The sequence below is a fragment of the Diaphorina citri genome, unplaced genomic scaffold (genome assembly GCF_000475195.1).
Source record: "Diaphorina citri unplaced genomic scaffold, Diaci psyllid genome assembly version 1.1 scaffold472, whole genome shotgun sequence".
NCBI classification, from domain to species: Eukaryota; Metazoa; Arthropoda; class Insecta; order Hemiptera; family Psyllidae; genus Diaphorina; species Diaphorina citri.
The window spans coordinates 103,301-129,863 of NW_007377907.1; the positions used below are offsets into that span (position 1 = coordinate 103,301).

General features: G+C 36.4%; 4 protein-coding genes and 3 long non-coding RNA genes across 15 annotated transcripts in view; 2 read left to right on the forward strand and 5 right to left on the reverse strand.

Annotated features, from left to right (window-relative positions):
• LOC113467407 overlaps positions 1–3,444 on the reverse strand; it is a 5,633-nt gene extending 2,189 nt beyond the window's left edge. The window contains exon 1 of the long non-coding RNA XR_003391494.1: positions 3,284–3,444. This is a non-coding gene — a long non-coding RNA (uncharacterized LOC113467407). The remainder of the gene's footprint in view (positions 1–3,283) is intronic.
• Positions 90–10,252, reverse strand: LOC103509174. Of its 9 annotated transcripts, none has more exons than XM_008473769.3 (2): positions 9,942–10,252; positions 90–1,422 (listed from the first exon to the last, which is right to left on the reverse strand). In XM_008473769.3, the coding sequence occupies exon 2, from the start codon at positions 1,214–1,216 to the stop codon at positions 443–445; it is 774 nt and encodes a 257-aa protein (XP_008471991.1). In that variant the 5' UTR covers positions 1,217–1,422; positions 9,942–10,252; the 3' UTR covers positions 90–442. The 9 variants fall into 9 exon arrangements, with proteins under 9 accessions (XP_008471991.1, XP_026679372.1, XP_017299563.1 ...); XM_026823571.1 differs by lacking the exon at positions 9,942–10,252 and adding an exon at positions 2,291–2,464; XM_017444074.2 differs by lacking the exon at positions 9,942–10,252 and adding an exon at positions 2,284–2,464.
• On the reverse strand, positions 3,484–4,647 carry LOC103509186 (lipid storage droplets surface-binding protein 2). The gene is made up of 3 exons (XM_008473780.3): positions 4,490–4,647; positions 3,801–4,006; positions 3,484–3,606 (listed from the first exon to the last, which is right to left on the reverse strand). Exons 1-3 carry the CDS (start codon positions 4,599–4,601, stop codon positions 3,484–3,486), a joined length of 441 nt encoding a protein of 146 aa, XP_008472002.1. The 5' UTR covers positions 4,602–4,647.
• On the forward strand, positions 9,664–10,111 carry LOC113467410. Its single transcript, XR_003391497.1, has 2 exons — positions 9,664–9,761; positions 9,886–10,111. It is a non-coding gene; the product is annotated as an uncharacterized LOC113467410 (long non-coding RNA).
• A 573-nt stretch (positions 10,253–10,825) lies between the features above and the next one.
• Positions 10,826–26,563, reverse strand: part of LOC103509187 (paired box protein Pax-6) — a 33,772-nt gene continuing 18,034 nt past the window's right edge. Inside the window, exons 3-6 of the mRNA XM_017444065.1 lie at positions 12,835–13,008; positions 12,099–12,181; positions 11,458–11,617; positions 10,826–10,857 (exon numbers count right to left, since the gene is read on the reverse strand). Coding sequence (XP_017299554.1) covers positions 10,826–10,857; positions 11,458–11,617; positions 12,099–12,181; positions 12,835–13,008 — 449 coding nt within the window. The remainder of the gene's footprint in view (positions 10,858–11,457; positions 11,618–12,098; positions 12,182–12,834; positions 13,009–26,563) is intronic.
• Positions 14,780–15,977, forward strand: LOC113467408. The gene is made up of 2 exons (XR_003391495.1): positions 14,780–14,992; positions 15,707–15,977. It is a non-coding gene; the product is annotated as an uncharacterized LOC113467408 (long non-coding RNA).
• LOC103509178 (paired box protein Pax-6-like) lies at positions 15,793–17,236 on the reverse strand. The gene is made up of 2 exons (XM_008473773.3): positions 17,024–17,236; positions 15,793–15,986 (listed from the first exon to the last, which is right to left on the reverse strand). The coding sequence occupies exons 1-2, from the start codon at positions 17,184–17,186 to the stop codon at positions 15,889–15,891; spliced, it is 261 nt and encodes an 86-aa protein (XP_008471995.1). The 5' UTR covers positions 17,187–17,236; the 3' UTR covers positions 15,793–15,888.

Genomic DNA, 26,563 nt, shown 5'->3' on the forward strand with positions numbered 1-26,563 from the left:
GAAATAATAAATTTAAGTTAGAAATATGTATCAGTATTTACTTAAGTACAACATGTTATTATCATCTTATATCCCAAAATTAAGTAAGTTTGAGCCAAGTAAATACATGCAGCTAACGATCAGGAATCTCTTGACCAGGGAGGCAACATAAAAGTACATACCTACCTACTTATTTACAATTTTTTCTTTACAAATAATAAAAATACAAGAAGATAAGCAACTATACATTGAAATATTGTAGGTATAATTTGTAATTATGACCAATAAGAGATTCACTCATTCCTCCCCCATTTTTTCTCAATAGGTATTTTCCAAGAGTTGTTTATATCACCGTAAGTAGGAAACAAATCTCGATGAAAATTTATAATTGAGAAAGGAAATACTTAGGCACTAGGCCCATTATCCTGAAGTTGTATGATAATCTCGTGACATGACTGTTTTGTTAATCCACAGCTTGAGATGTGGAGGGCATATGGTTCTCTTCAGAAGTAGAAGGTGTCATTGTTTTCACTTCATCCATTTCTTCGACTTCAGAAACTCTGTACACCGAGAAATCTGGATGGCACAGAATTCTAATGATGCACCAGGCAAGACTCGCACCCCAGAGTACCACGTTAAACCATGGGATAATAGCGAGGATGTTAAAACTCGTAGACAGAAAGCTCTGGTCTATGTCATTGAAAATCAAACAATCTGTTGAACATGGAAGCATCTTGGGCAAATGAGCGTCCGGCAAGGATCTACAAAGTGCTAGAACTGATTTGATAACAGAGCGTGCATCCACTGTGGCTACAATAAATGCTATGATGTTGATAAGAGTCGCAATCCAGAGGATTCGCCAGGAACTGGTCATTTGAGAGGTGGCTGAATGAGTTCCAATGTTGAGGAAGATGAAATAGGTAAGCATGATGACACTGGCACAAAACAGGAGTAAGTATATCATGAAGTGAGTGTTACAATCTGCATAGTTCTTACTCCACTTGGTCTGAACAACGTCAATGTTACACGACATCTCTTCCGAACCATTGACTGATTTAAACATGAGGTTTGAATTGAGAATGCAGTTCATATCAAACTGGGACCATATGGTTCCCATGCTATCACTCAACATCATGCTCGCAATGGCACATAGGAGGTACAGGACAATATGAACACTCTTCCAAATAGAACTTATTTCCGAAGATTTCTTCTCGACGATCAAATACGAGGTTGCCATTTTGGATGGATACTTTATAAATTACTGGCTTTCAAAACTACAGTGGATAATTCATGCTTCTGACTAATGCAAAGTTAAATCACAAGAGTGATAAAGTAGAGCCAAGCAGGTTTACAGATGAAGGTTACTTAAAACACAAGCCATATCCAGTGGATATTATCCATACTCTTTCGTTAGGAAGTCCAAATATCTCAAAACTTATAAACCTAGAAGTGAAGGAAAACAACACAATCCATGTCAGGCCATGTCTCTTGTTGGGGTTTAAAATTATGTATCCACAAGTACGTAGGTATGTAGGTATTGTCAAATTCTAGGGTGACACTTATCCAAGCAGAGAAAGCAAGAAAAAAAGTAATTACCTAAGTATCTGCCTACACTAGTTTCTAAAGTAGGTACCTACTTGAAATTAAAATCAAATAACTGAAATAATTCACTTCTTACTGTACTTTAAATGTAAAAGTAGGTACTAAAAACTAGTCAACTAAGTAATGCTCAAAATAATAATTATACCTATATTATTTGAATAATAAAGTCCAAGTGCTCTAACTGACAAAATTATTTTGGGTATATTACTTATCTCCTGGGTACCTACAGACATACTAACAAGTAATCTAAACAATGGCCTTGGCTTCATTAGAATAGCCTCACCTGATTATAAAACATATTAAAGGACTTAAAGAAGGCATTTATGATGAAAACATTTCAAGGTAGGTCCCTTCCATGCAAATCTACTTTGTATAGAGCCCAGTTGTTATATTTTTATATGTTTTTTCTTTCAACTCTTTTTTTTTTACTGGCCTCTGTTATCAGTAGGTACAGTATTAGCTATACAAGATAAGTGTCCCCAAACTCTTCACTAAACCCCAAGGTTATTTTTCATCCACATTTCAACTCATCTTCTCCTACAGCCATAAGCATACTAACAACTACAGCAACAACACTTTGTAACATCACCACTTATTAATGAAAAAGCCTGGTGCAAATTTTAGTTCTAAGAATTCACAGGCAAGCTAGGATTAATGATAAGGAACTTGAAAATTTACAAGATAAAAATGAATGAAAATCACATTGAACCGTAATATTACAACACCAAATCAAGCAAAGCAAGCTAGTAAGTAAAAACTGGCAGTATTCAGTCAATACTCCCACTCAACACAATGGAAAATATTCTAGCATCTGGCATGAACACTGAAATGACATCATCTGCAGCAACAGGCACTATGTACAAGTGCTTACAGATAAATACACATCATATTATGTACTCACATTATACACTTGTGTGAAGAAGAAAAATAAACAATAATTTTATGATCTTGGTATTAATCATCACTGAGTAGGTACATACTTCAGTTACTTCCACTTTGTTTTGGTATTGGAATGTAGCTCTCTGTTTATTCACAGGTTGTCAGTATGCTTATGTCCACCTCAAATTAATGTTAGGTACCTCGTACCTGTGTAATACTGTCCAATCTATCCTTCACTTCAAGTTTCAACCATGTAACAGTATTACGTTATGCATGTAATACGCTTGCCTGCTCGTCTGTGCACTATTTGCTTTGGAGATGTTATTTTCAATAGGTATATTTTTCAGGAAGGTATTTCCCTAGTTATGTTCTATGAGGGTCATTTATGTTTTATTCTACAGGTGTCTACTGCTTTCTGGAATTTTCTTTTATAGCCATCACCTTAACATTCTAAACTTGAAAGGGACAAAGTACAATCCACATAAAGCTGATAATAAATAGGTTAATCTTACCTTAGATAATAAACTGGTTTGTCCAATCTATCCTTCACTTCAAGTTTCAACCATGTAACAGTATTACATTATGCATGTAATATGCTTGCCTGCTCGTCTGTGCACTATTTTGCTTTGGAAATGTTATTTTCAATAGGTATGTTTTTCAGGAAGGTAGTTCCCTAGTTATGTTCTATGAGGGTCATATGTTTTATTCTACAGGTGTCTACTGCTTTCTGGAATTTTCTTTTATAGCCATCACCTAACATTCTAAACTTGAAAGGGACAAAGTACAATCCACATAAAGCTGATAATAAATAGGTTAATCTTACCTTAGATAATAAACTGGTTGAATTCTGATTGCGAAAGACTTCGGAGAAAATACTCTGTCAACTCTGAGTAACTATGGTGCAATCGCTTTAAAAAATTCAATTAATTTTAATTAATCCAATAATCCTTGAGAAAAATAGAAAATCTATTTTACGGGAAGCAAAACGAAAAGTGAAAACAAATATGGTTCAACATTTCTCCGCTAGCTCATTTGAGCGCTGTACACAACTACGGTAGCACAGACTTCTTTGAGAGAGCGGACCGACATGTTTTGTCTGACATCTGTCACCTTGGCTGTGATATAGCTCTTTGCTCCCTCGTAAAGCTGAAAAAATAGTGATTTTCAGTAAGATTACAAAGAGCACAAAATACTAAAACAAAAAGATTTAAAATTAATAAAAAAATATATTTATACATATTAAGATCCGTTAACAATTGGAAAAAAACGCACTTTTGCATACCTTAGTCTCTTAGTGCTTTCGGGACCTTTCCTACCTCTTGAAAAAATCAGCCACTTACCACAGCAGGTTCGGCTTTGACAATGGGGACTCTTTGCTCGAGACTGTTCAGTCCTCGAGTCAGTGTCTGGTCCACCATACTGAGGGGAGCGTGGAACTTCTGGACTGTGGGACTAGCGGTGGCTGCAGCAAATTGGACTGTGGACTCGGCAGTAGTCAGAGCGTTGTTCAAGAGGGGACTGCATTCCTTGACGCGATTGTAGAGACCTGCGGAGGAAAGAAGAAACAAAGTTGTGAAATTTGATGGGAATAAGCAATAACCTTTGAAGTTCTCGAGTTATTCTTCGAAATGTAAAAAAGAATAGAACAGAAGAAAATATACCTTGTTTATCCTGCCAGAATGAGACTGAGCCAGAAAAAAGCATTTTTTCGCGGTCCTTTTTGGCGGAAAAAAACGAGACTTCCCTGTCAGGAATCGTTAGAGACTAGTAGAGATATGGGTGTGCTAATACAAAATTATTCTAAAAGTTTCAGGTAGGCACACATTTTTCACTTCTAACACCCCATTTTGTGTCTACTTTTATTGTACTAAAAACAGCCGTTCCGAGAAAGAACCTTGGCCGTTTAAGATAAAGATCACCATGGCGAGAATCAACCCAGCACTTACAAAGCAGACGCGACTTCCAAGCTAACTAGGCTGGCTAAAAGCACCTTTGGTTTTGCACCTCTGCGACCCATGACAGATCTTACCTGAAGATTGTGTCCAAGCAGAGCTGATAATGGGAAACTCCCATAGTTTGTTAATGGTCTGGAACTGAGGCCCACCATTGGTCTGGGTTTCAGCGGAGTTGGTATTTGCCATCGCGAACTAACTTCCTGGGAATCTGGAATCAGCAGAAAATAAACCCATGGATTGGTATTAATATTTTGATACACTTGTTTTTCTTGGTCCTATAAAGGAATGGGAAAATATAGGACAGAATTAAAAGAAGAAAAATGAGACGTTAGATCCCTAGGGTCGAAATCACTCAAGTTTTATTCATTAACTGATAAGAAAATAAAATTAGATTATCAAACCACATTTTTTTTTTAAATTATTAGATCGGAAGAGCGTACTCACCTTCTCTGCCAAACGTAAGTCCCAAATAATAACATCTTCAGAGGCTCCTGTTGCTAAGAATCTTCCTTCTTGATTTTTCAAAGTAACAAACACTACATTGCAATTGGGACTTGCTATGATGTTGAAACTTCCTTCATGGACATAACGCAAATATTGTTTGGTCAATCCCATTTTAATTCAGTGCTGTAAGGAGGGAGAAACCGGAGAAAGAAAGGAAATTTAAGGTTTAAAGTAATAAAGTATTGTATTATGTACCATTTGAAATCAAAAGGTTGGGTAAACTTGTGAATAGGTACTTATTATAGTTAGGTGTAAGTTAGGTACCATCATTGTCCATGTTAGAACTTACACAATTTTGACTAGATAAACCTGAGCAAGGTTCACAGTGTGTTCAGCCAGGAACCTTCTTTCTTGCTACTTAGTACATGTAATTTTGAGTACCTATGCGGTTTTCTGGGCCTTGCTTTTAGTTTACTTACTTGGAACCAAGGATTTGAGGGGGTTCTGTGAATCAATCAAGGCAATTTAGAAGACCATTCCAAAGGACACATAACTCTTCAGGTAATAAATCTGCAGTTTTCTTGGATTTTCTCAACTCCAAAAATCTAGTAAAAAAGTTAAAAAACTAAAAAAAAATTCCTATTCAAAAAATAAACAAAAGCACGTGTGATAAAAATGTTTACTTTTTGGAAGGCTACCGTAGTTTTGAACGCCGCGTTTACACGATCGATTCCCCAATGAGGGCTAGAGCTTACTGCATACGGATACACATGCGAAACAATGCAGCCAATATTTTGAGCGCGAATTTTTAAATAGTAGGTACCGTCACTACCGTCTTTCAGTTAGCGCAGAAACCGCGAATAACCAGTAAATGGTAGTTACCTTTGTAAATTTAATAAAAATAAATCAAATTCCGGACCCCAAAAAAGAGAACCGTAACCATTAGATCGAGTGGTTCATAGAATTTTACCTTATATCTATGTAAGGTAAAATTCTATGTATAAAGTAAGTACCTACTTTAGATTTTTTCCTTAAGAAAGAAACAGCAATATTTATAGGGTATAAATGAAAAACAATCGTAAAGTATATTCTGTTGTTTATTTAAAATACAATAAAAATATAAAATCTGTAAATAATATGTCTCTCATCTGAAACCAATAGATTCTGACTATTACTGAATAAAATTACATTTTTCCTAACAACTATTTTTTTTTTAACAAATCAACGGGTAAAACCTAAGTATGACATGTAAAACTATGTATGATATGACCCCAAAAACCTCTTACAAATAATGGAACTACATAACTAAAAAAAATGACTTAATACAATATTATTGTTTGCTCATTGGAAAATAAAATAAAAATGGTATTGTGATAAACACTTAACAAAGTGCCCCTTTCCTGTTTTTTTATAGTTGCTCACATCTGAACCTTACCTAACATTAATATGTACCTACATCATGTGACCTATGACTTTTCTGAATGTTTTCTCCCATTTAAAAAAAAAAAAAAAAAAAAAAAGAATATACCTTGTTTATCCTGCCCGAATAAGATTGAAAAGTCCCTTTACTCCAGCAGTCTAAACAAGGTCTCATATATTGAATTCCTGGACCAGGTGACCGATATAAATATACCCATGATATTACACATTATGTACTAAATTTTGTGTATGTGGACCGTCTTTTTCCCCCTATACAAACAGCAGTTGTGTTGTAAATACAACAAAGGTAGCTTCTGAGGCTGTGGATTGTTTTCATATACATAGATTTTCGAAAGCTCCAGGGTGAGATATTTACATGGTGAGAAAGAGATGTAACTTTCCGTACTTTCTATTTGTTTAAAGAGTGACAGGGAATAGCAAGGAAGTTACTAAAAGAAGTAATTCAGTAAACTTTTGCTTACCAAGACAACGTAGGATGACTTGACAATCTTGAAATTTGTGAATCATGAACCACAGATTTTCCCAAAGGATCACTAACATTTCATATTAAGAAAAACCCGATCTCTCCTTAAAAAACGGAGGCATTAAGTAAAATGTTTTCAAGACATTAGCTTCGTACTGACTTTGGACCTAGGCAAGGTAAAGCACTAGGCCATTTGGCTTGATGCACATTGCACATAATTATGTCATGTAAGTAAGGCCACGTATGTACTCGTACCTAAGTTGTTTTTATCACCAACCAAGTTTTGTGTAAATGTTAATTATTATTTTTATTTAAAGCTGTTAATTTTTCTGCAGTCTACACCCAATTTTAAATCAATCTGAAACTTAGTTTCAAGTAAGTAAGTATAGACATAAGGAAAAATAGCATCAGTGGAAATTGAATCAAAGGTAGGTATTGTAGTAGTAGGTAGTAGAACGACATACGTCAGTAAGTACGTAGGTAATTCAGAAGGTACCTGATATAAAACTTCGACTTAACCAAAAAATAATAATAAAAACAGCTGTTGTTTTATTTTTTTAACAAGATGTATTTGTCTATCTCTTCATAAGATTGACCTTTATTTTAATATAAAATATACCTTGATTATTTACAAAAATAGTTAATTTATTTACATAGTTATGTACAGTGTGCTGTTGTTGTTTTAGCGGCTTTAGCTTTCGCCGAGTGGCAATAGCAATAGAAGAATAAAGAAAAGGTATCGTTTGTATCTGCTATACACCGGGGTGATGGTCTCAAGCTCTAGCCATGTTAAAGTGGCTGGCTCGTCCTGAACCGCAGTCAACCATCGTGAGGACTTGTGCTTGGTCTTTAAAAGCAGAGAGAACCCTTTGAAAACTGCCAGCTAGAGAAATAATAAATTTAAGTTAGAAATATGTATCAGTATTTACTTAAGTACAACATGTTATTATCATCTTATATCCCAAAATTAAGTAAGTTTGAGCCAAGTAAATACATGCAGCTAACGATCAGGAATCTCTTGACCAGGGGTATTGTTAATTTTATTGATATCACTTTCTATTACTAAAGTATTTTTGTTTATTATTGGATAGGAAATTTATAAATGATCAATGGATGGACGGTGGGGGAGGGGGTGGGTTTAAATGGATTAGTCGGTAGGTACTTATTTTCCCATTTCCCACAGCAAAAACACCAGGTTTAATATCTAACAGAGTCAAGACCTTTCGACTCTGTGCTTGTAATAATTATAGCATATTTATAGCGAGTTGCACTCAGCCTTGTGATCTCGACTTGCTCTTTGTATGTGGGTAGGTATAGTTAGGTAGGTAGGTACCTAAGGAAGTCACACCAATAAGTGGGTCCACCAATTAGTAGGGCGAATGTCAAAACCACTTGTAATGTAACTATGGTGCAATCGCTTTAAAAAATTCAATTAATTTTAATTAATCCAATAATCCTTGAGAAAATCTATTTTACGTTTTACGAGAAGCAAAACCTGCAAAACGAAAAGTGAAAACAAATATGGTTCAACATTTCTCCGCTAGCTCATTTGAGCGCTGTACACAACTACGGTAGCACAGACTTCAGACTACGGTAGCCTCCAAGAAGGTTGAAAACTTCACGACATTCGTTACAACTATTTGAAAATGAAGCTCAAATTTGAACGGACCAAAATGGTTTTCTCTTCTGCGAAAGTAAAGGTAAATTCGGGTGATTTGCATTATTACTAACTTACTACGACATTCGTTACAACTATTTGAAAGTGAAGCTCAAATTTGAACGGACCAAAATGGTTTTCTCTTCTGCGAAAGTAAAGGTAAATTCGGGTGATTTGCATTATTACTAACTTACGATCTTTCAATTTTCATAATTGTCACAAGTTATTGTACCTTTTTCTGAGGACTGAGGATTCTTTCCGGGTTGTACCTAGGTAAGGACTCTTGTAAGTTAAATTCTCTAACCCTGTTGAGTTCAGGTCTGCTGAATTTTGTCCAAATACCTACCTACCTACCTATTAAAATCAGTCGGATCCATGGATACTTGAGGTGCTGTGGATGAAGAGTTTAAAAGAAAAGAAAACACTCGGAATATGAATTATTATCCTCGTATCTTAATAATCAAGTATGTACCTACAAAATCAAACATACATATGGAAGCGGAACATACCTACCTATGTCAAGTTTTGTTCAGTAAAACACCTAGCTCAAATTTTTGTGTTTATTCCTGGGAATATACCTACTGCACATCAGTGCTAATACATTCACTAAGGTTTCCTAAGAATTTCAAGAGCAGAAACCAAAAATAACTTTCCATGAATGAGTCCATGAAGAGCCCTTGAATTAACTAAAACTTATTAGAAGTTCATTACCTACCAGAAATTTCGGAAAACTTTTCGGTGAACTTAGATCCAGGTTAAAACTTTTTGTTGTTGTTTAGAACTCATTTGATTAGAATATTAGAAGATCTTGAAATGATCAGAGAGCGGTTTTAGAGCTTTTGTTCTAATTAACTATTTAACATTGGAAACATTGGAAAAAATAGCTCACTGATTCAACTGACTGTCCCTAAATTTGACTAAATACTCTTGGTCACTTATCACAACTAGATCTATTATGACTCTTCATCTGTTAGTTATTCAACATTCTACCTCTTTCATTTGACATTAGAAGATCTTGAAATGATCAGAGAGCGGTTTTAGAGCTTTTGTTCTAATTAACTATTTAACATTGGAAAAAATAGCTCACTGATAGTTCTAATAACATTGGAAAAAATAGCTCACTGATTCAACTGACTGTCCCTAAATTCGACTAAATACTCTTGGTCACTTATCACAACTAGATCTATTATGACTCTTCATCTGTTAGTTATTCAACATTCTACCTCTTTCATTTGAAATGTTTTTTCTTTCAACTCTTTTTTTTTTACTGGTCTCTGTTATCAGTAGGTACAGTATTAGCTATACAAGATAAGTGTCCCCAAACTCTTCACTAAACCCCAAGGTTATTTTTCATCCACATTATGTTTTTTCTTTCAACTCTTTTTTTTTTACTGGCCTCTGTTATCAGTAGGTACAGTATTAGCTATACAAGATAAGTGTCCCCAAACTCTTCACTAAACCCCAAGGTTATTTTTCATCCACATTTCAACTCATCTTCTCCTACAGCCATAAGCATACTAACAACTACAGCAACAACACTTTTTAACATCACCACTTATTAATGAAAAAGCCTGGTGCAAATTTTAGTTCTAAGAATTCACAGGCAAGCTAGGATTAATGATAAGGAACTTGAAAATTTACAAGATAAAAATGAATGAAAATCACATTGAACCGTAATATTACAACACCAAATCAAGCAAAGCAAGCTAGTAAGTAAAAACTGGCAGTATTCAGTCAATACTCCCACTCAACACAATGGAAAATATTCTAGCATCTGGCATGAACACTGAAATGACATCATCTGCAGCAACAGGCACTATGTACAAGTGCTTACAGATAAATACACATCATATTATGTGTAATATTACAACACCAAATGAAGCAAAACAAGCTAGTAAGTAAAAACTGGCAGTATTCAGCCAATACTCCCACTCAACACAATGGAAAATATTCCAGCATCTGGCATGAACACTGAAATGACATCATCTGCAGCAACAGGCACTATGTACAAGTGCTTACAGATAAATACACATCATATTATGTAGAAGAGGAGAGGGGATGAGCCAGATGTAGAGAGGAAAGAGAGAGGAGAAGAAAATTTTCAAGAAAAATATTCGAGAAAAAGTAAAGAAACTGAGAAACAAGAGGGGAAAGAAATGAAATGTAAAGAAAAAGAAATAAAAGAGAAGAGGAGAAACATAAAGAAGAAGAAGAAAGGAAAACATTTACCAAATACAGCACTAATTCGAAGAAAGAAGGAAAAACGGAATAGGAGAGAAATATAAAGAAAAATAAACAAAAGAGAAGGGGAGAAACATAAAAAAAGAAGAAAATTGAAAGGAAACCCCCCGGTTTAGGAGCTAGTTTATTCGTGAGCTCTGCTCATATAGGTATTATGGTCTGCGTTTACACCCTCATCAGACCACACATACAGCTTCCTGAGAGCATAATCGACATGTAAGAGAATTTGGACATTATCAAAGTTAGCCCCAGTGTGCTAACAGTATGCTAACTTTCTTTCCCCCTCAATCTGAGTCTATTTGACAAAACAATTATCAGGCCCGCGGTATAAGGCATTTAGCACAGAGCCTAAGATGTCCATAGGGCCGATAACCGGTAATAGTTCAACTCAGGGCCGGTAACGTGTTATAAACTTACCCATACGAGTCCGGCCCCATAGTGATAGGGGTAGGCATAGCCGGATAACTACTCATGCCATTGGACGCCGGAAAACTAGACATCCGGGTCGGAGACGGAAAAAATCAAACTTTTAACTAAATAATACCAAAGGTATAGAAAGAACATTATTTACATAATTTGATACATAACTTGGAGTTATGACACAGGAAGGGGAACCAGCTTGGATACTGGTCGAATGAGTTCACGGAGACGGAGTGCACCCATCGCTACTGTTGTTGTTATTGTTGACAATGTTGTTGTTGTTATTGTTCGGCGCCTGGGTTGGATCTGCGCTCCCGCGTTGTCGCTGGTTGCGCAGCTTTTCTTCGCGCCTCCATTTAGCGCGACGATTAGAGAACCTGGAGACGGAGTGCACCCATCGCTACTGTTGTTGTTATTGTTGACAATGTTGTTGTTGTTATTGTTAGGCGCCTGGGTTGGATCTGCGCTCCCGCGTTGTCGCTGGTTGCGCAGCTTTTCTTCGCGCCTCCATTTAGCGCGACGATTAGAGAACCAAACCTGAGAACAGAGGATAGTGGGAGTGTGAGTTTTCCGCCAGTTTCCAATGGATCACTGAAGTTAAGCAACTTTGTGTGCTTTTGGTATCTGGATGGGTGGCCACCTGGGCAAAAGGGTGATGCTTCTGGCTCATTTCCGTCCAACTCCGGCAGTTATACAGTGTACAGTGACGTCAAACTTATTCAGTAACAATAAATGTAACAATAAATAAAGCCTTCCTTACCTGTATCCTAGCTTCGGGTAATCCTATTTTGGCCGCCAATCTCTCTCTAGCAAACACGTCCGGGTGGGAGTGTGAGTTTTCCGCCAGTTTCCAATGGATCACTGAAGTTAAGCAACTTTGTGTGCTTTTGGTATCTGGATGAGTGGCCACCTGGGCAAAAGGGTGATGCTTCTGGCTCATTTCCGTCCCACTCCGGCAGTTATACAGTGTACAGTGACGTCAAACTCATTCAGTAACAATAAATAAAGCCTTCCTTACCTGTATCCTAGCTTCGGGTAATCCTATTTTGGCCGCCAATCTCTCTCTAGCAAACACGTCCGGGTAATGTGTCCGCTCAAATTCTGTAATAAACAAAGCAAAAATAACACAATTCGTAACTGATACCACATGATACTTTGTTTAAAACCTCCGTCACTATTAAATAAATGTCTTCACTGTTATAGGTATATACGTAACTTTTTTCTTTCTTTCAAGTGTTAGGTTAAGTACCTATGGGTAGAAGCTCCTTTAGGGCTGTTTGCCCCTACACCTAAGCCTCTGACTGGGATTTTTGTGTACCTATGAGGGTAAGACAGTATAAGTAGGTGTTGAATAAATAATTACTTAAAACCTCCGTCACTATTAAATAAATGTCTTCACTGTTATAGGTATATACCGTAACTTTTTTTTTCTTTCAAGTGTTAGGTTAAGTACCTATGGGTAGAAGCTCCTTTAGGGTTGTTTGCCCCTACACCTAAGCCTCTGACTGGGATTTTTGTGTACCTATGAGGGTAAGACAGTATAAGTAGGTGTTGAATAAATAATTAAACCAGGAGAACCCTGCCACTTAAAAGAAAGTAATAAAAAAATTACTTTGGAAAGCTTTTGATTTTTTAAGGCTTTATGGAAGAATTCTCACACAGTGAGCTCTTCCACCCAACCAAACGGTTCTGGGAACGGACCTATAATAAGCATGGAAACACCTAATAATCGAGCCTAAGCTTACCTAGCTCACCTTTTTCCAAGTTGTCGATCTGATCGTTGGTGAACGAGGTTCGATTCCTCTGCAGCTTCCGTTTCAGTCTCAACCTCGCCTGGTCATCCTCGGGTTCCAGGTTCGATCCCGGGTTGCTATTGTCGCCTATCGTCGTGCACGTCTCGTCCGAACCCAATCCGTCCAGCTCGATTTCTGAAAACAGAGAAATGGGATGGGTAATTAATTAAAAGTTCAATGAACTACCGAAGATGAAACGCGAACGTTACCTACTGTCCGTAGTGTTAAAGCGCCTAAGGGGGGGGGGATCATATTAATGAGGGCTAGTTAGTAGTTAGTTGTAAATTTTGAGAATATACCAACGTATTTTGGAAAGCAAAAAATGTATGATTAGAACAAACTTTGTTTCAAGAGGCTTCTCAAGGTAGTCCATTTTGTCAATTTCAGAGGATCTTCTACTTCTCCCTCTCTCTCCCTCCTCCTCCTCTCTCTCTCTCTCTCTCTCTCTCTCTCTCGCACTCACTCTCTCTCTCTCTCTGAAATAATAAAAGGCACAGAAAATATTAAATAAAATCGAGACAAGGGAGGTATGAGGGGAAAGCAGAGAATATTAAAGAGGAAAGAGAACTCGGAAGAAAATGGAAGATAAAAGGAAAAGGAAATTGAAGAAAATGGAGAGAAGAAGAAGAAAAAAAAAGAAGAGAGGGATAAAGAGAGAGAGAGAGAGAGAGAGAGAGAGAGAGAGAGAGAGAGAGAGAGAGAGAGAGAGAGAGAGAGAGAGGAAAAAAAAAGAAGAGAGGGATAAAGAGAGAGAGAGAGAGAGAGAGAGAGAGAGAGAGAGGACGGGAGTATGTGCGTTAACTTTTAGTATTTCAATAAAAGAAAAATGAAAATTTTCAGGAATGAAAAAGAAAAAAGTCTGACAGTGTGTCTCAATTTTCTCATACGACCCTCTAAAGAAAGAAGGATGGGTAAGAGTGGAGAAACTGAGTTTTAGTTTTAAGAGACGCCATCTGAACTTCCAAGATCGTACCCAATACCAATCTTTGCACCTTTTGGTGTTACATATGCATAGTAGCTTTCTATTTATGTTTAATTTTCCATTTACCCCTACATACATTGAGAGAATTGATAACCATGGTAAAACCCTGAAGCCTGAAGTTATTGTTTATTACAAGAATATTAATTCTTAGACTTTTAAGAGACGCCATCTGAACTTCCAAGATCGTACCCAATACTAATCTTTGGACCTTTTGGTGTTACATATGCATAGTAGCTTTCTATTTATGTTTAATTTTCCATTAACCCCTACATACATTGAGAGAATTGATAACCATGGTAAAACCCTGAAGCCTGAAGTTATTGTTTATTACAAGAATATTAATTCTTAGAAGGACGTACTTTCTTGAAAACTTTAGCCTGTTATGAGATGATCTTTAGCCTTTACTATGTACCTAAGTAGGTACTTAACATACGTACCTAAGTTGGTAGATACATACTAGGTACTGTTATTTTTGAAACGTCCACCCTTGTGAAATATTACAGGCAAAAATACAGTTGAGACACAGTAGAGAGAGAGAGAGAGAGAGAGAGAGAGAGATAGAAGAGGAGAAGGGACGAGCCAGATGTAGAGAGGAAAGAGAGAGGAGAAGAAAATTTTCAAGAAAAATATTCGAGAAAAAGTAAAGAAACTGAGAAACAAGAGGGAATCTGAGAGAGAAAGAGAGAGAAGGGGAACAAAAGACGAGAGGGAGAAGAAAGTATAGAAAAACATATAAAGACTATAACAAGAGGGAAAGAGAAAGAGAGAGAAAAAGCGTTCATGTAGAAACGCGAAGATAAGAAAATGTATAAAATTGAGAGAGAGGGAGTAGTAAGAATGAGAGAGGGAAAATGGGATAGCTCAATGTTTCCTCGTAAATGTTATTCCTAAAATATTAGGTAAATATCTTAATCATACCTAGGTATGAAATAAAATTATTATTTAGGTACCTATTGATGGCTTTCTAGATTTTCACCGTTTACCTATAATTTGTCAAAGGTAAATTATAATCCGTGTATATACGGCATTACACCTAGGTACGGCATTCTTGATTATTTACATAATACTGGAGGTCACTAAAATACTGAATGTTCAATAAATGTTAGCGTGTCTGCCTTGGTAAGCGCTAGGCCGCAGGTTCGATTATTGTCACAAGTTATTGTACCTTTTTCTGAGGACTGAGGATTCTTTCCGGGTTGTACCTAGGTAAGGACTCTCTCTAACCCTGTTGAGTTCAGGTCTGCTGAATTTTGTCCAAATACCTACCTACCTACACCTACCAATTAAAATCAGTCGGATCCATGGATACTTGAGGTGCTGTGGATGAAGAGTTTAAAAGAAAAGAAAACACTCGGAATATGAATTATTATTGAAAGGTACACAATTTAATACTGATCATATTTTTAAAACCAAAAGTTAATTCATAATAATAATAATTATAAATAGATAGGTATTTTATGTACAACAAAAGTTTCATACAAGGAAAATTAATTCACAGTAGGTAATATAAATTACAATGTACAACCTAGGTAGTAAGTAGATACCTATAGATCTATGTATAAAAGAAAAAGTATACGTACCTACCTACCCACTGAAAAATGTGCGATTTGTGCATTATAAATACCTACCTACCTAGGTATGAAATAAAATTATTATTTAGGTACCTATTGATGGCTTTCTAGATTTTCACCGTTTACCTATAATTTGTCAAAGGTAAATTATAATCCGTGTATATACGGCATTACACCTAGGTACGGCATTCTTGATTATTTACATAATACTGGAGGTCACTAAAATACTGAATGTTCAATAAATGTTAGCGTGTCTGCCTTGGTAAGCGCTAGGCCGCAGGTTCGATTTCCGCCTGGGGCGGATTTTATCCTGAAGGGATAAGGTTTGTTTTCGGAACGGCTGACTTTCTTCTATCATGTCTTCCTTCTCTATTCAATTTCGGGTCGATAACTGACAAATTTATCCTTCTGATTTGGTTAAAGTTCAGCAGTCGGATAGGTACTGCTTCCTCCCCACCACTGTCACTGGAGTCGAGACCAGTGACTGTATTGAGAGGACATCACATCGCTTCCTTGGCCTGGAACTGCAATGGGCACTGAGATTCCCGGCGAAATGAGACCTGCGGGGGAAACAAAAAAAGGTAAATTTAATATTTACATTATTTATCAATGGATGAGTATTGTTAAATCTTAATCAAGTATGTACCTACAAAATCAAACATACATATGGAAGCGGAACATACCTACCTATCTCAAGTTTTGTTCAGTAAAACACCTAGTTAAAATTTTTGTGTTTATTCCTGGGAATATACCTACTGCATAGGGTTGCCAACTTTTTTTTCGGCATATACGGTACAAACTAGCAAAATGGTGAAAAAATACGGATTTCCCGATTTTCAGTATTATGAATTATTATTGAAAGGTACACAATTTAATACTGATCATATTTTTAAAACCAAAAGTTAATTCATAATAATAATAATTATAAATAGATAGGTATTTTATGTACAACAAAAGTTTCATACAAGGAAAATTAATTCATAGTAGGTAGGTAATATAAATTACAATGTACAACCTAGGTAGTAAGTAGATACCTATAGATCTATGTATAAAAGAAAAAGTATACGTACCTACCTACCCACTGAAAAATGTGCGATTTGTGCATTATAAATACCTACCCACCTAGGTATGAAATAAAATTATTATTTAGGTACCTATTGATCATTGATGGCTTTCTAGATTTTCACCGTTTACCTATAATTTGTCAAAGGTAAATTATAATCCGTGTATATACGGCATTACACCTAGGTACGGCATTCTTGATTATTTTTACATAATACTGGAGGTCACTAAAATACTGAATGTTCAATAAATGTTAGCGTGTCTGCCTTGGTAAGCGCTAGGCCGCAGGTTCGAGTATTATCAGTGCTAATACATTCACTAAGGTTTCCTAAGAATTTCAAGAGCAGAAACCAAAAATAACTTTCCATGAATGAGTCCATGAAGAGCAGCGAGTTGCACTCAGCCTTGTTCTTTGTATGTGGGTATAGTTAGGTAGGTAGGTACCTAAGGAAGTCACACCAATAAGTGGGTCCACCAATTAGTAGGGCGAATGTCAAAACCACTTGTAATAGAAACACCTCAGCGTAACACCTACCTGTAGAATTGGCACCGTTAGAATTATACTGTCCGTTCATCTGATGATAGGCGCTATGCGGGTGATGGGTGTGCGGGGGTGGTGGGGAAACGGGCGAATGTCGCGGGTGATGGGTACCGCCTCCATAGCCCAAGGTCAAGGGTTCGTATCCTCGCGGTGTCATGTTCGAGCAGGAGTAGGTGTCGCGGTGCTGCTGCAGACAGGACGAGGGGGGAGGGGGTGTCTGGTGGTCCGGGGTCATGGGGGTGGTGGGGAAACGGGCGAATGTCGCGGGTGATGGGTACCGCCTCCATAGCCCAAGGTCAAGGGTTCGTATCCCCGCGGTGTCATGTTCGAGCAGGAGTAGGTGTCGCGGTGCTGCTGCAGACAGGACGAGGGGGGAGGGGGTGTCTGGTGGTCCGGGGTCATGGTGAAACCGCCCACCATACCGGTCATCGAGCTGTGAAACAGAATGAAACAGGATGTTAAGACACGAAGAAAAAGAAGGAAAAACAGAACACAAAAGAAATGAAATGTAAAGAAAAAGAAATAAAAGAGAAGAGGAGAAACATAACGAAGAAGAAGAAAGGAAAACATTTACCTACAGCACTAATTCGAAGAGAGAAGGAAAAACAGAATAGGAGAGAAATGTAAAGAAAAATAAACAAAAGAGAAGGGGAGAAACATAAAAAAAGAAGAAAATTGAAAGGAAACCCCCCAGTTTAGGAGCTAGTTTATTCGTGAGCTCTGCTCATATCGGTATTATGGTCTGCGTTTACACCCTCATCAGACCACACATAATACAGCTTCCTGAGAGCATAATCGACATGTAAGAGAATTTGGACATTATCAAAGTTAGCCCCAGTGTGCTATCAATGCTAACAGTATGCTAACTTTCTTTCCCCCTCAATCTGAGTCTATTTGACAAAACAATTATCAGGCCCGCGGTATATGGCATTTAGCACAGAGCCTAAGATGTCCATAGGGCCGATAACCGGTAATAGTTCAACTCAGGGCCGGTAACGTGTTATAAACTTACCCCTTCTAAATGATTCATGCTAAGAATGTTCTCTTGAAAATGTGTACTGTATCCTATATCGCATACCTACCTACCATAAAAATATTTACCTACTACATATTTATTTGAAATTTGATAACTGCTGCAAGAGCTTTGTTTGATTAAACCATAATCTCATGTATTTCAGCCACGAGATTCTTCTTCTACCAGTACCTACTTTGCTTTGCATCCTCCCCTGAAGGATATTCCCCACTCTAAAACCATTAAATTTAACTGATTTCTTTTTCCCCTCCGGCAGGTATCATCAATTAACCGCGTGCTGCGGAATTTGGCCGCTCAGAAAGACGCCGAGAAGAAGAAAAACATCTGAAATTTACTCAAGTGTAAACTTGGAGAAATAAACAACAAACATAAGAAGATCAGAGCTTGTAAATTTTTTAATGATCAAGATTTTGAAGAAATCTGAAATGCCGAACCGAAATAAGAATTGGAGCCTGTGGGGTAGCTTTCAGGACACAAATTTACCACAAAACTGAGTTTAGATAAGATGGAAGTTTAAATAAAATGATAGATAGCTCGATTTCTGAAAACAGAGAAATGGGATGGGTAATTAATTAAAAGTTCGACGAACGACCGAAGATGAAACGAGAACGTCCTACTGTCCGTAGTGTTAAGGCAGCTAAAAAGGAAAAAAAAAGTTCATTTTAGAGAGAGCTACCTACAGTATAGGTATAGGTACCTACTTATTATTATTTATTTTTTTTAAGAGGTTTGACAGAGGGAACTGTAGGTAACTGCTACGGTCTTATCGTCCCGAAATCGAAGAGAGAAGGAAGACAAGATCGGAGAAAGCCAGCCGTTCCGAGAACGAACATTATCCCAGCAGGATCAAATCCGCCCCGGGGGTACCTACTTAATTATAAATTTTGAGAATGTACATATATGTATTTTGTAATTTTGAGAATGCGTTTTGGACAGCAAAAAAAGTTTGGTTGAATCAAACTTTGCTCTAAGAGGCTTTTCACTGTAGTCCATTTCGTCCACTTCAGAGGACCTTCTCTCTCTCTCCCTCCTCCTCTCTCTCTCTCGCACTCACTCTCTCTCTCTCTCTCTCTGAAATAATAAAAGGCACAGAAAATATTAAATAAAATCGAGACAAGGGAGGTATGAGTGGGAGGTATGAGGGGAAAGCAGAGAATATTAAAGAGGAAAGAGAACTCGGAAGAAAATGGAAGATAAAAGGAAAAGGAAATTGAAGAAAATGGAGAGAAGAAGAAGAAAAAAGAAGAGAGGGATAAAGAGAGAGAGAGAGAGAGAGAGAGAGAGAGAGAGAGGACGGGAGTATGTGCGTTAACTTTTAGTATTTCAATAAAAGAAAAATGAAAATTTTCAGGAATGAAAAAGAAAAAAGTCTGACAGTGTGTCTCAATTTTCTCATACGACCCTCTAAAGAAAGAAGGATGGGTAAGAGTGGAGAAACTGAGTTTTAGTTTTAAGTGACACCATCGCACCCATCGTACCCAATACCAATCTTTGGACCTTTTGGTGTTCATATGCATGTAGTAGCGTTTCTATTTATGTGTTAATTTTCCATTTACCTACATGTACATGTATAGATTGATAACCTGGTAAACCTTGAACCTGAAGTTATTGTTTATTACAAGAATCGTTAATTCTTAGAAGGACGTACTTTCTCGAAAAACTTTAGCTGTTATGAGATGATCTTTAGCCTTTTTATGGTACCTTAAGTAGGTACCTAAACGTACGTACCTAAGTTGGTATGATACAATACTAGGTAACTGTATTTTTGAAACGTCCACCCTTGTGAATATTACAGGCAAAAATACAGTGAGACAACAGTACGATAGAGAGACGAGGAGAGAGATAGAAGAGGAGAGGGGATGAGCCAGATGTAGAGAGAGAGAGAGAGAGGAGAAGAAAATTTTCAGAGAAAAATATTCGAGAGAGAGAGAGAGAGAGATAGAAGAGGAGAGGGGATGAGCCAGATGTAGAGAGGAAAGAGAGAGGAGAAGAAAATTTTCAAGAAAAATATTCGAGAAAAAGTAAAGAAACTGAGAAACAAGAGGGAATCTGAGAGAGAAAGAGAGAGAAGGGGAACAAAAGACGAGAGGGAGAAGAAAGTATAGAAAAACATATAAAGACTATAACAAGAGGGAAAGAGAAAGAGAGAGAAAAAGCGTTCATGTAGAAACGCGAAGATAAGAAAATGTATAAAATTGAGAGAGAGGGAGTAGTAAGAATGAGAGAGGGAAAATGGGATAGCTCAATGTTTCCTCGTAAATGTTATTCCTAAAATATTAGGTAAATATCTTAATCAAGTATGTACCTACAAAATCAAACATACATATGGAAGCGGAACATACCTACCTATCTCAAGTTTTGTTCAGTAAAACACCTAGTTAAAATTTTTGTGTTTATTCCTGGGAATATACCTACTGCACATCAGTGCTAATACATTCACTAAGGTTTCCTAAGAATTTCAAGAGCAGAAACCAAAAATAACTTTCCATGAATGAGTCCATGAAGAGCCCTTGAATTAACTAAAACTTATTAGAAGTTCATTACCTACCAGAAATTTCGGAAAACTTTTCGGTGAACTTAGATCCAGGTTAAAACTTTTTGTTGTTGTTTAGAACTCATTTGATTAGAACATTAGAAGATCTTGAAATGATCAGAGAGCGGTTTTAGAGCTTTTGTTCTAATTAACTATTTAACATTGGAAAAAATAGCTCACTGATAGTTCTAATAACATTGGAAAAAATAGCTCACTGATTCAACTGACTGTCCCTAAATTCGACTAAATACTCTTGGTCACTTATCACAACTAGATCTATTATGACTCTTCATCTGTTAGTTATTCAACATTCTACCTCTTTCATTTGAACAAATGTTCTCAATAAATCTCACTCGAATGATTTTAACAAAGTTGAAAACGCAAGGGAGAGAGCAGAAAAATAAATATTGTTAAAAAAGAAAATTTACTTGAAAATAAAGTTTTTAATTTGTTTTCGTATATATTTTTTTCATGTAGATAATATAAAATTTTAATATAAACTCGGAACAAAAAGTTGTATTCTAAGTAGGTAGGTAGCTTGCATATTATACGCATGTAGATAATATAAAATTTTAATATAAACTCGGAACAAAAAGTTGTATTCTAAGTAGGTAGGTAGCTTGCATATTATACGTTACTTAGCGTGAAGTAGGTACGTACTTACATAAGTATCATTTTAAAGTTATGTACCTACGTACTTCTCTCATAAGAGTTTTAGGACGTGCTTCGACTGGAATTGGGAAGGGTTCGTTTTAAATGTTGAAAATATCTTCATTAAATCAAACTTAATATAAATATGCGAGAAAGAGAGAGAGAGAGAGAGAGAGAGAGAGAGAGAGAGAGGAAGGTAAGAAGATAAAGAGTGAAAGTCCAGACTGAAAATATTCGAACACTGCCAGGGGCTAGGTACCAAGAAAGAGAGAGAGAGAGAGAAAGAAAGAGAGAGAGAGAGAGAGAGAGAGAGAGAGAGAGAGAGAGAGAGAGAGAGAGTGAAAGTCCAGACTGAAAATATTCGAACACTGCCAGGGGCTAGGTACCTACTTCCCATGCGTGTTGTTTCTATCTCACAGACACGGAAAGCAATAAGTAAAGGTAGAAACACACTACTATCACGTGAGCTCACGTGACGTGATAGTAGTGTGGCAGTTCTGAACGAGATTACCTACATGAGAAAAGCTTGAGCTACATCTTTCCGACTCCCCATGAGTTCACGTGATATGACGTGACGTGATGGTAGTCTGTTTATACCTTATCTCACAGACACGGAAAGCTAAGTACCTACTTCCCATGTTGTTTCTATCTCACAGACACGGAAAGCAATAAGTAAAGGTAGAAACACACTACTATCACGTGAGCTCACGTGACGTGATAGTAGTGTGGCTGTTCTGAACGAGATTACCTACAATATTATGAGAAAAGCTTGAACTACATCTTTCCGACTCCCCATGAGTTCACGTGATATGACGTGACGTGATGGTAGTCTGTTTATACCTTATCTCACAGACACGGAAAGTTCCTTTCCGTACGAGGTATTTGAATAATAAAAAAAACACCCTCCACCATTAGAAGAAATGTCGGAAGATATTGTTATAATTTATTTCATCACCAGCACCGCCGTGAATACTTCACTTGCAGATGATGCCAGGATATTGCTTTTGGTAGGAGGCGGTGCTAACCAGGAACGACATAAATAAATAACAAAATAAATATAAGAATGGAAAAAAATGCAAGCGAGAAAGAGAAAGAAAAAAATTCGAAGTAAGAAAATACAGGACGCTAAGAAAGTTTCTAGGTATTTTTTTTTCTTCTAAATGATTCATGCTAAGAATGTTCTCTTGAAAATGTGTACTGTATCCTATATCGCATACCTACCTACCATAAAAATTTACATATCTGTAAGGTACCTACTACCAAAAATGTTTCTTTCTTTACTAAGAAGAAACATGTTTTGAACAGTTATTTTCTTCTTTTTTTTCCACTACTGAAGGCCAAATTGATCCGTTCTAAAAATTCTATGGGAAGAAAATTAGACCCATCCACCATTACATATAAGAAAATGTGGCACATCCACTACCAGAATAGGAATCTTTTTGGCCTAGGTTTGTTTATCCTTTTAACTAATCAGAGTAATCATGAATCAGAAAACTTTACAAAATTTTGACACAGACTGTATCGAACCAGGACCTAGGACCAGGAGAGGAGGGGGGAGGGTGGAGGTAATATACAGGCGGATCTAGGGACGGGGTAGGAGAGATAAGGATAGAGAACACGCTTAGAAACAGGAGGCAGAAAAGAGAGAGAAAGAAGAGGGGGAGAGAGAGACAAAGATAAAATATATAAACTGAAAAATACAATACAATATTGAAATTTGCTCAGTGTGGTGTAAGTAATTCGTACCTTCGCAAAGATAAAATATATAAACTGAAAAATACAATACAATATTGAAATTTGCTCAGTGTGGTGTAAGTAATTCGTACCTTCGCCAGCTGACTCTCTCTCTCTCTCTCTCACTCACTCTCTCTCTCTCATCATGATTATAATTTTTGCGTCGCTTTACTGCACGGTTCGAAAAACGAGGAGTGAAAATTTTGTACAAAATCTTGTAATAAGTCTACAATAAAGTTTAGGGGTGCAGGAGAAACGCTCTAAAAAACGGCATGACAAAATCCGTAGGTATAGGTATATCCGTAGGTATATACATAAAATAATAGGTACATATGTATTATATTGATTGATTTGTTTACATTGAAAGTCGGTCGGAAACAAATGACGGAAAGACATAGGTTGATTACATTTTGTTTACAAAAGTCATGGAAAGCCTAATAGAGAGCGATACCTAAGTACCTACCGAGATTTATCTACAGATTAAATTTCAGACAGAAAATGAACGTCGAAAGATCCCCTTCGATTGCACAAATTTGAGAGGTTAAATAACAAACTAAACAAAACTAGTGGAGATGTCAAAACTCCAATTTCCTACATACCTACGAGTATTAATTTCTAGTGGAGATGTCAAATTTTCCAATGGTTTCTAAGGCTAAGTACCCGAACCCTGTATAAACTCCAAAACTCTCGACGATTCTGAACAAAGAAGAGAGTCTGAAGATAAAACAACATTGGTAGCAAAAGAGTGTAACATTGGTGGTAAAGAAAATTCGAATCCTACCTAAATGAGTAATTACCTATTGCAAGTTGTGTATTTCTAATGTTCTGGAAAAGGTATAGGTTGGTAAGTAAGTAGGTATACAAGTGGAACTCCCCATTCATATAAAACTGAATAAATATGGACTCTAATCTTGCGCAAAACAGGTACCGTAGCTCACCATACATAAGTATGTACAATTGTACATGCATTCAGTTCCACCTACAGCTATTACCATTAAATGCATTGTGGCTTATTTTGAATTAAACTTTTTTTCTAATATTTTTTTCAATTATTTTCTTTACAGAACTTTAAAACTAAATGCAAATCTAATCGTTCGTAAAATTCGAATCCAATTGGACAAATTTATGAATGGTTAGCTACAGTAGGTACATATGTATATTTGTATTTTTGGTATAGATTTAACGTCCTTCCATCATATTTATTCAGTTTTCTTGGAATTTTTTCGTATAAATTAGGTATCTATATTGCTGTAAATAAGTAGGAAGAAACATCTGTAATACCTAACTACTTACTTATTTACCTTTTTCAAAACATTATAAATACACAACTTGCAATAATTATAGAATTATACTTAGGTAGGTAGGATTCGAATTTTACGAACGATTAGATTTGCATTTTTTGTTTTAAAGTTCTTTTGTAGAGAAAAATAATTAGATTTTTTTTTTTCTTAAAAGAAAGTTTAATTCAAAATAAAAATAAGGAAGATAAAACAAAAAATAGAATCCTACCTATTTCTTAAAAGAAAGTTTAATTCAAAATAAAAATAAGGAAGATAAAACAAAAAATAGAATACATAAACAAATCTATAACAAATAATGTTGTGTATTATAATATGCTCCAACAACAAGTCCTGTAATTACCTAAATTGATTTTTATCGTTTCGGTACATAACTTGTACTCTTCACTCATAAAAAAGGGATAATTTGAGCAGGGATGTACCGGGGATTGGTGCAAATATCCCGCTTAAAAATACCCCAGGGTCTTGTCTCTTATCTACTGTGGTCGCGAATCCCACAGGAGACGACGAAGTTTCCCCCTCTCCTCCGTAATATCAGCACTTTGAGCTTTTGAATAAACTTTACTTGAAAATTACAAGGGGGAGAAGTGTTTCCTTGAATGAACATAAAAAAAGGGATAATTTGAGCAGGGATTTACGGGGATTGGTGTAAATATCCCGCTTAAAAATACCCCAGAGTCTTGTCACTTATCTACTGTGGTCGCGAATCCCACAGGAGACGACGAAATTTTCCCCTCTCCTCCGTAATATCAGCACTTTGAGCTTTTGAATAAACTTTACTTGAAAATTACAAGGGGGAGAAGTGTTTCCTTGAATGAAAAGAGTTCACCTCTACTGATCTTTACTGAAAAAGGCTTACTCGATCAGAATTTAGTTGATTATCGTCGGTACTTCAAAAGGTGCGTGAAGATAAAAGCGTGCATTTAAAAAATTCAAAGATTGGTTGCTGCTGCAATATTTTCTACTCGAAGATTGATTCCTAGGTTCTTATGATCGTCTTCATCTTCGAAGAATAATCTCCCAAGATACTACGATCGGATTTAGAGGCTGATTCCTCTATCCTTTTGATCGGTCTGAAATAATCTTTAATCTGGATCATTGAAATTTCTTCCATGGTCCCATTTTTCCCCACCAAGCTTACCTTAAGCTTGGATGTGCCTGATCAAACTCACTTGCTTCTTACAAAGAGAAATTCCCCCAAATCTGGGCACCCCTTGCGCTTTTTTCTTTTTAAAAAATGAATCATTGTTTCTTTCGCATATCCAGAAGTACCCTTGTGCTCTAAATACTATGTGATTTATTCTGGAAAAAAAAGAGAAGATGAAAAACATCTGAAATTTATTTAAGTGTAAACTTGGAGAAAAAAAAACAACAAACATAAGAAGATCAGAGCTTGTAAATTTTTTAATGATCAAGATTTTGAAGAAATCTGAAATGCCGAACCGAAATAAGAATAGGAAGAAAGAAAGAAGATTAAACCCAAGGAAATCAGAAATGGTGCTAGTGAGAAATCCGAAAATACCTACCTTACAACCACCCGGAACAAGGATATTATTTTTTGCTACCTACCTAAAAATTGGTATGGAAACCTACCTCCATGGGGCTACTTCTTTGATGCAGATTACCTGCCCTTAATCAGCTGACAGCAGCGTTCAATTTTCCCTGTGAATCTCTTGTTATAATTGGTATACTAGTTATGTTTTTAAAGTAAATTTTAATGTATTTGAATTCCTGACGACAGATAAATACCATACACATAAGGTAAATAACCCTTGAGGTAATACAATTATGCCCTTTTATAAAAATGTCTGCGCTTAGAATTTTAAACAAGAGTACGAAGCCCCTCCTGTATACTCTGGAGTCATTAACAGCATAATTTTCACAACAATAACGCATATATCATTCGAAATAACTCAATTTTACGTAGCGAGAAGAAAAATGAAATTATGTTACATGCACCCCTTATCATAATTCACATACTGGGTCTTGATAGAACAAAATGAGGTTTTGGGAGTTTCAGCATCTCCATTAAAAATTGTCGGGAATTTTGACATCTCCACTAGAATGAAGAGATTTTGTCAAGTTCAGATTAGGCATCTCCACCAGAAACTGTAGGGAGTTTTTACATCTCCACCAGAAATCTCTTCGTGATTTTAGAGTTTATACGCTAGGAATTTTTAGGAGTTTAGGCATCTCCTCTAGAAATTGTTAGGAGTTCATCATCTTCACGAGAAATCATTGGAAGTTTTCGTATTTTCACAGCTTCATACGAATATCATTTAGAA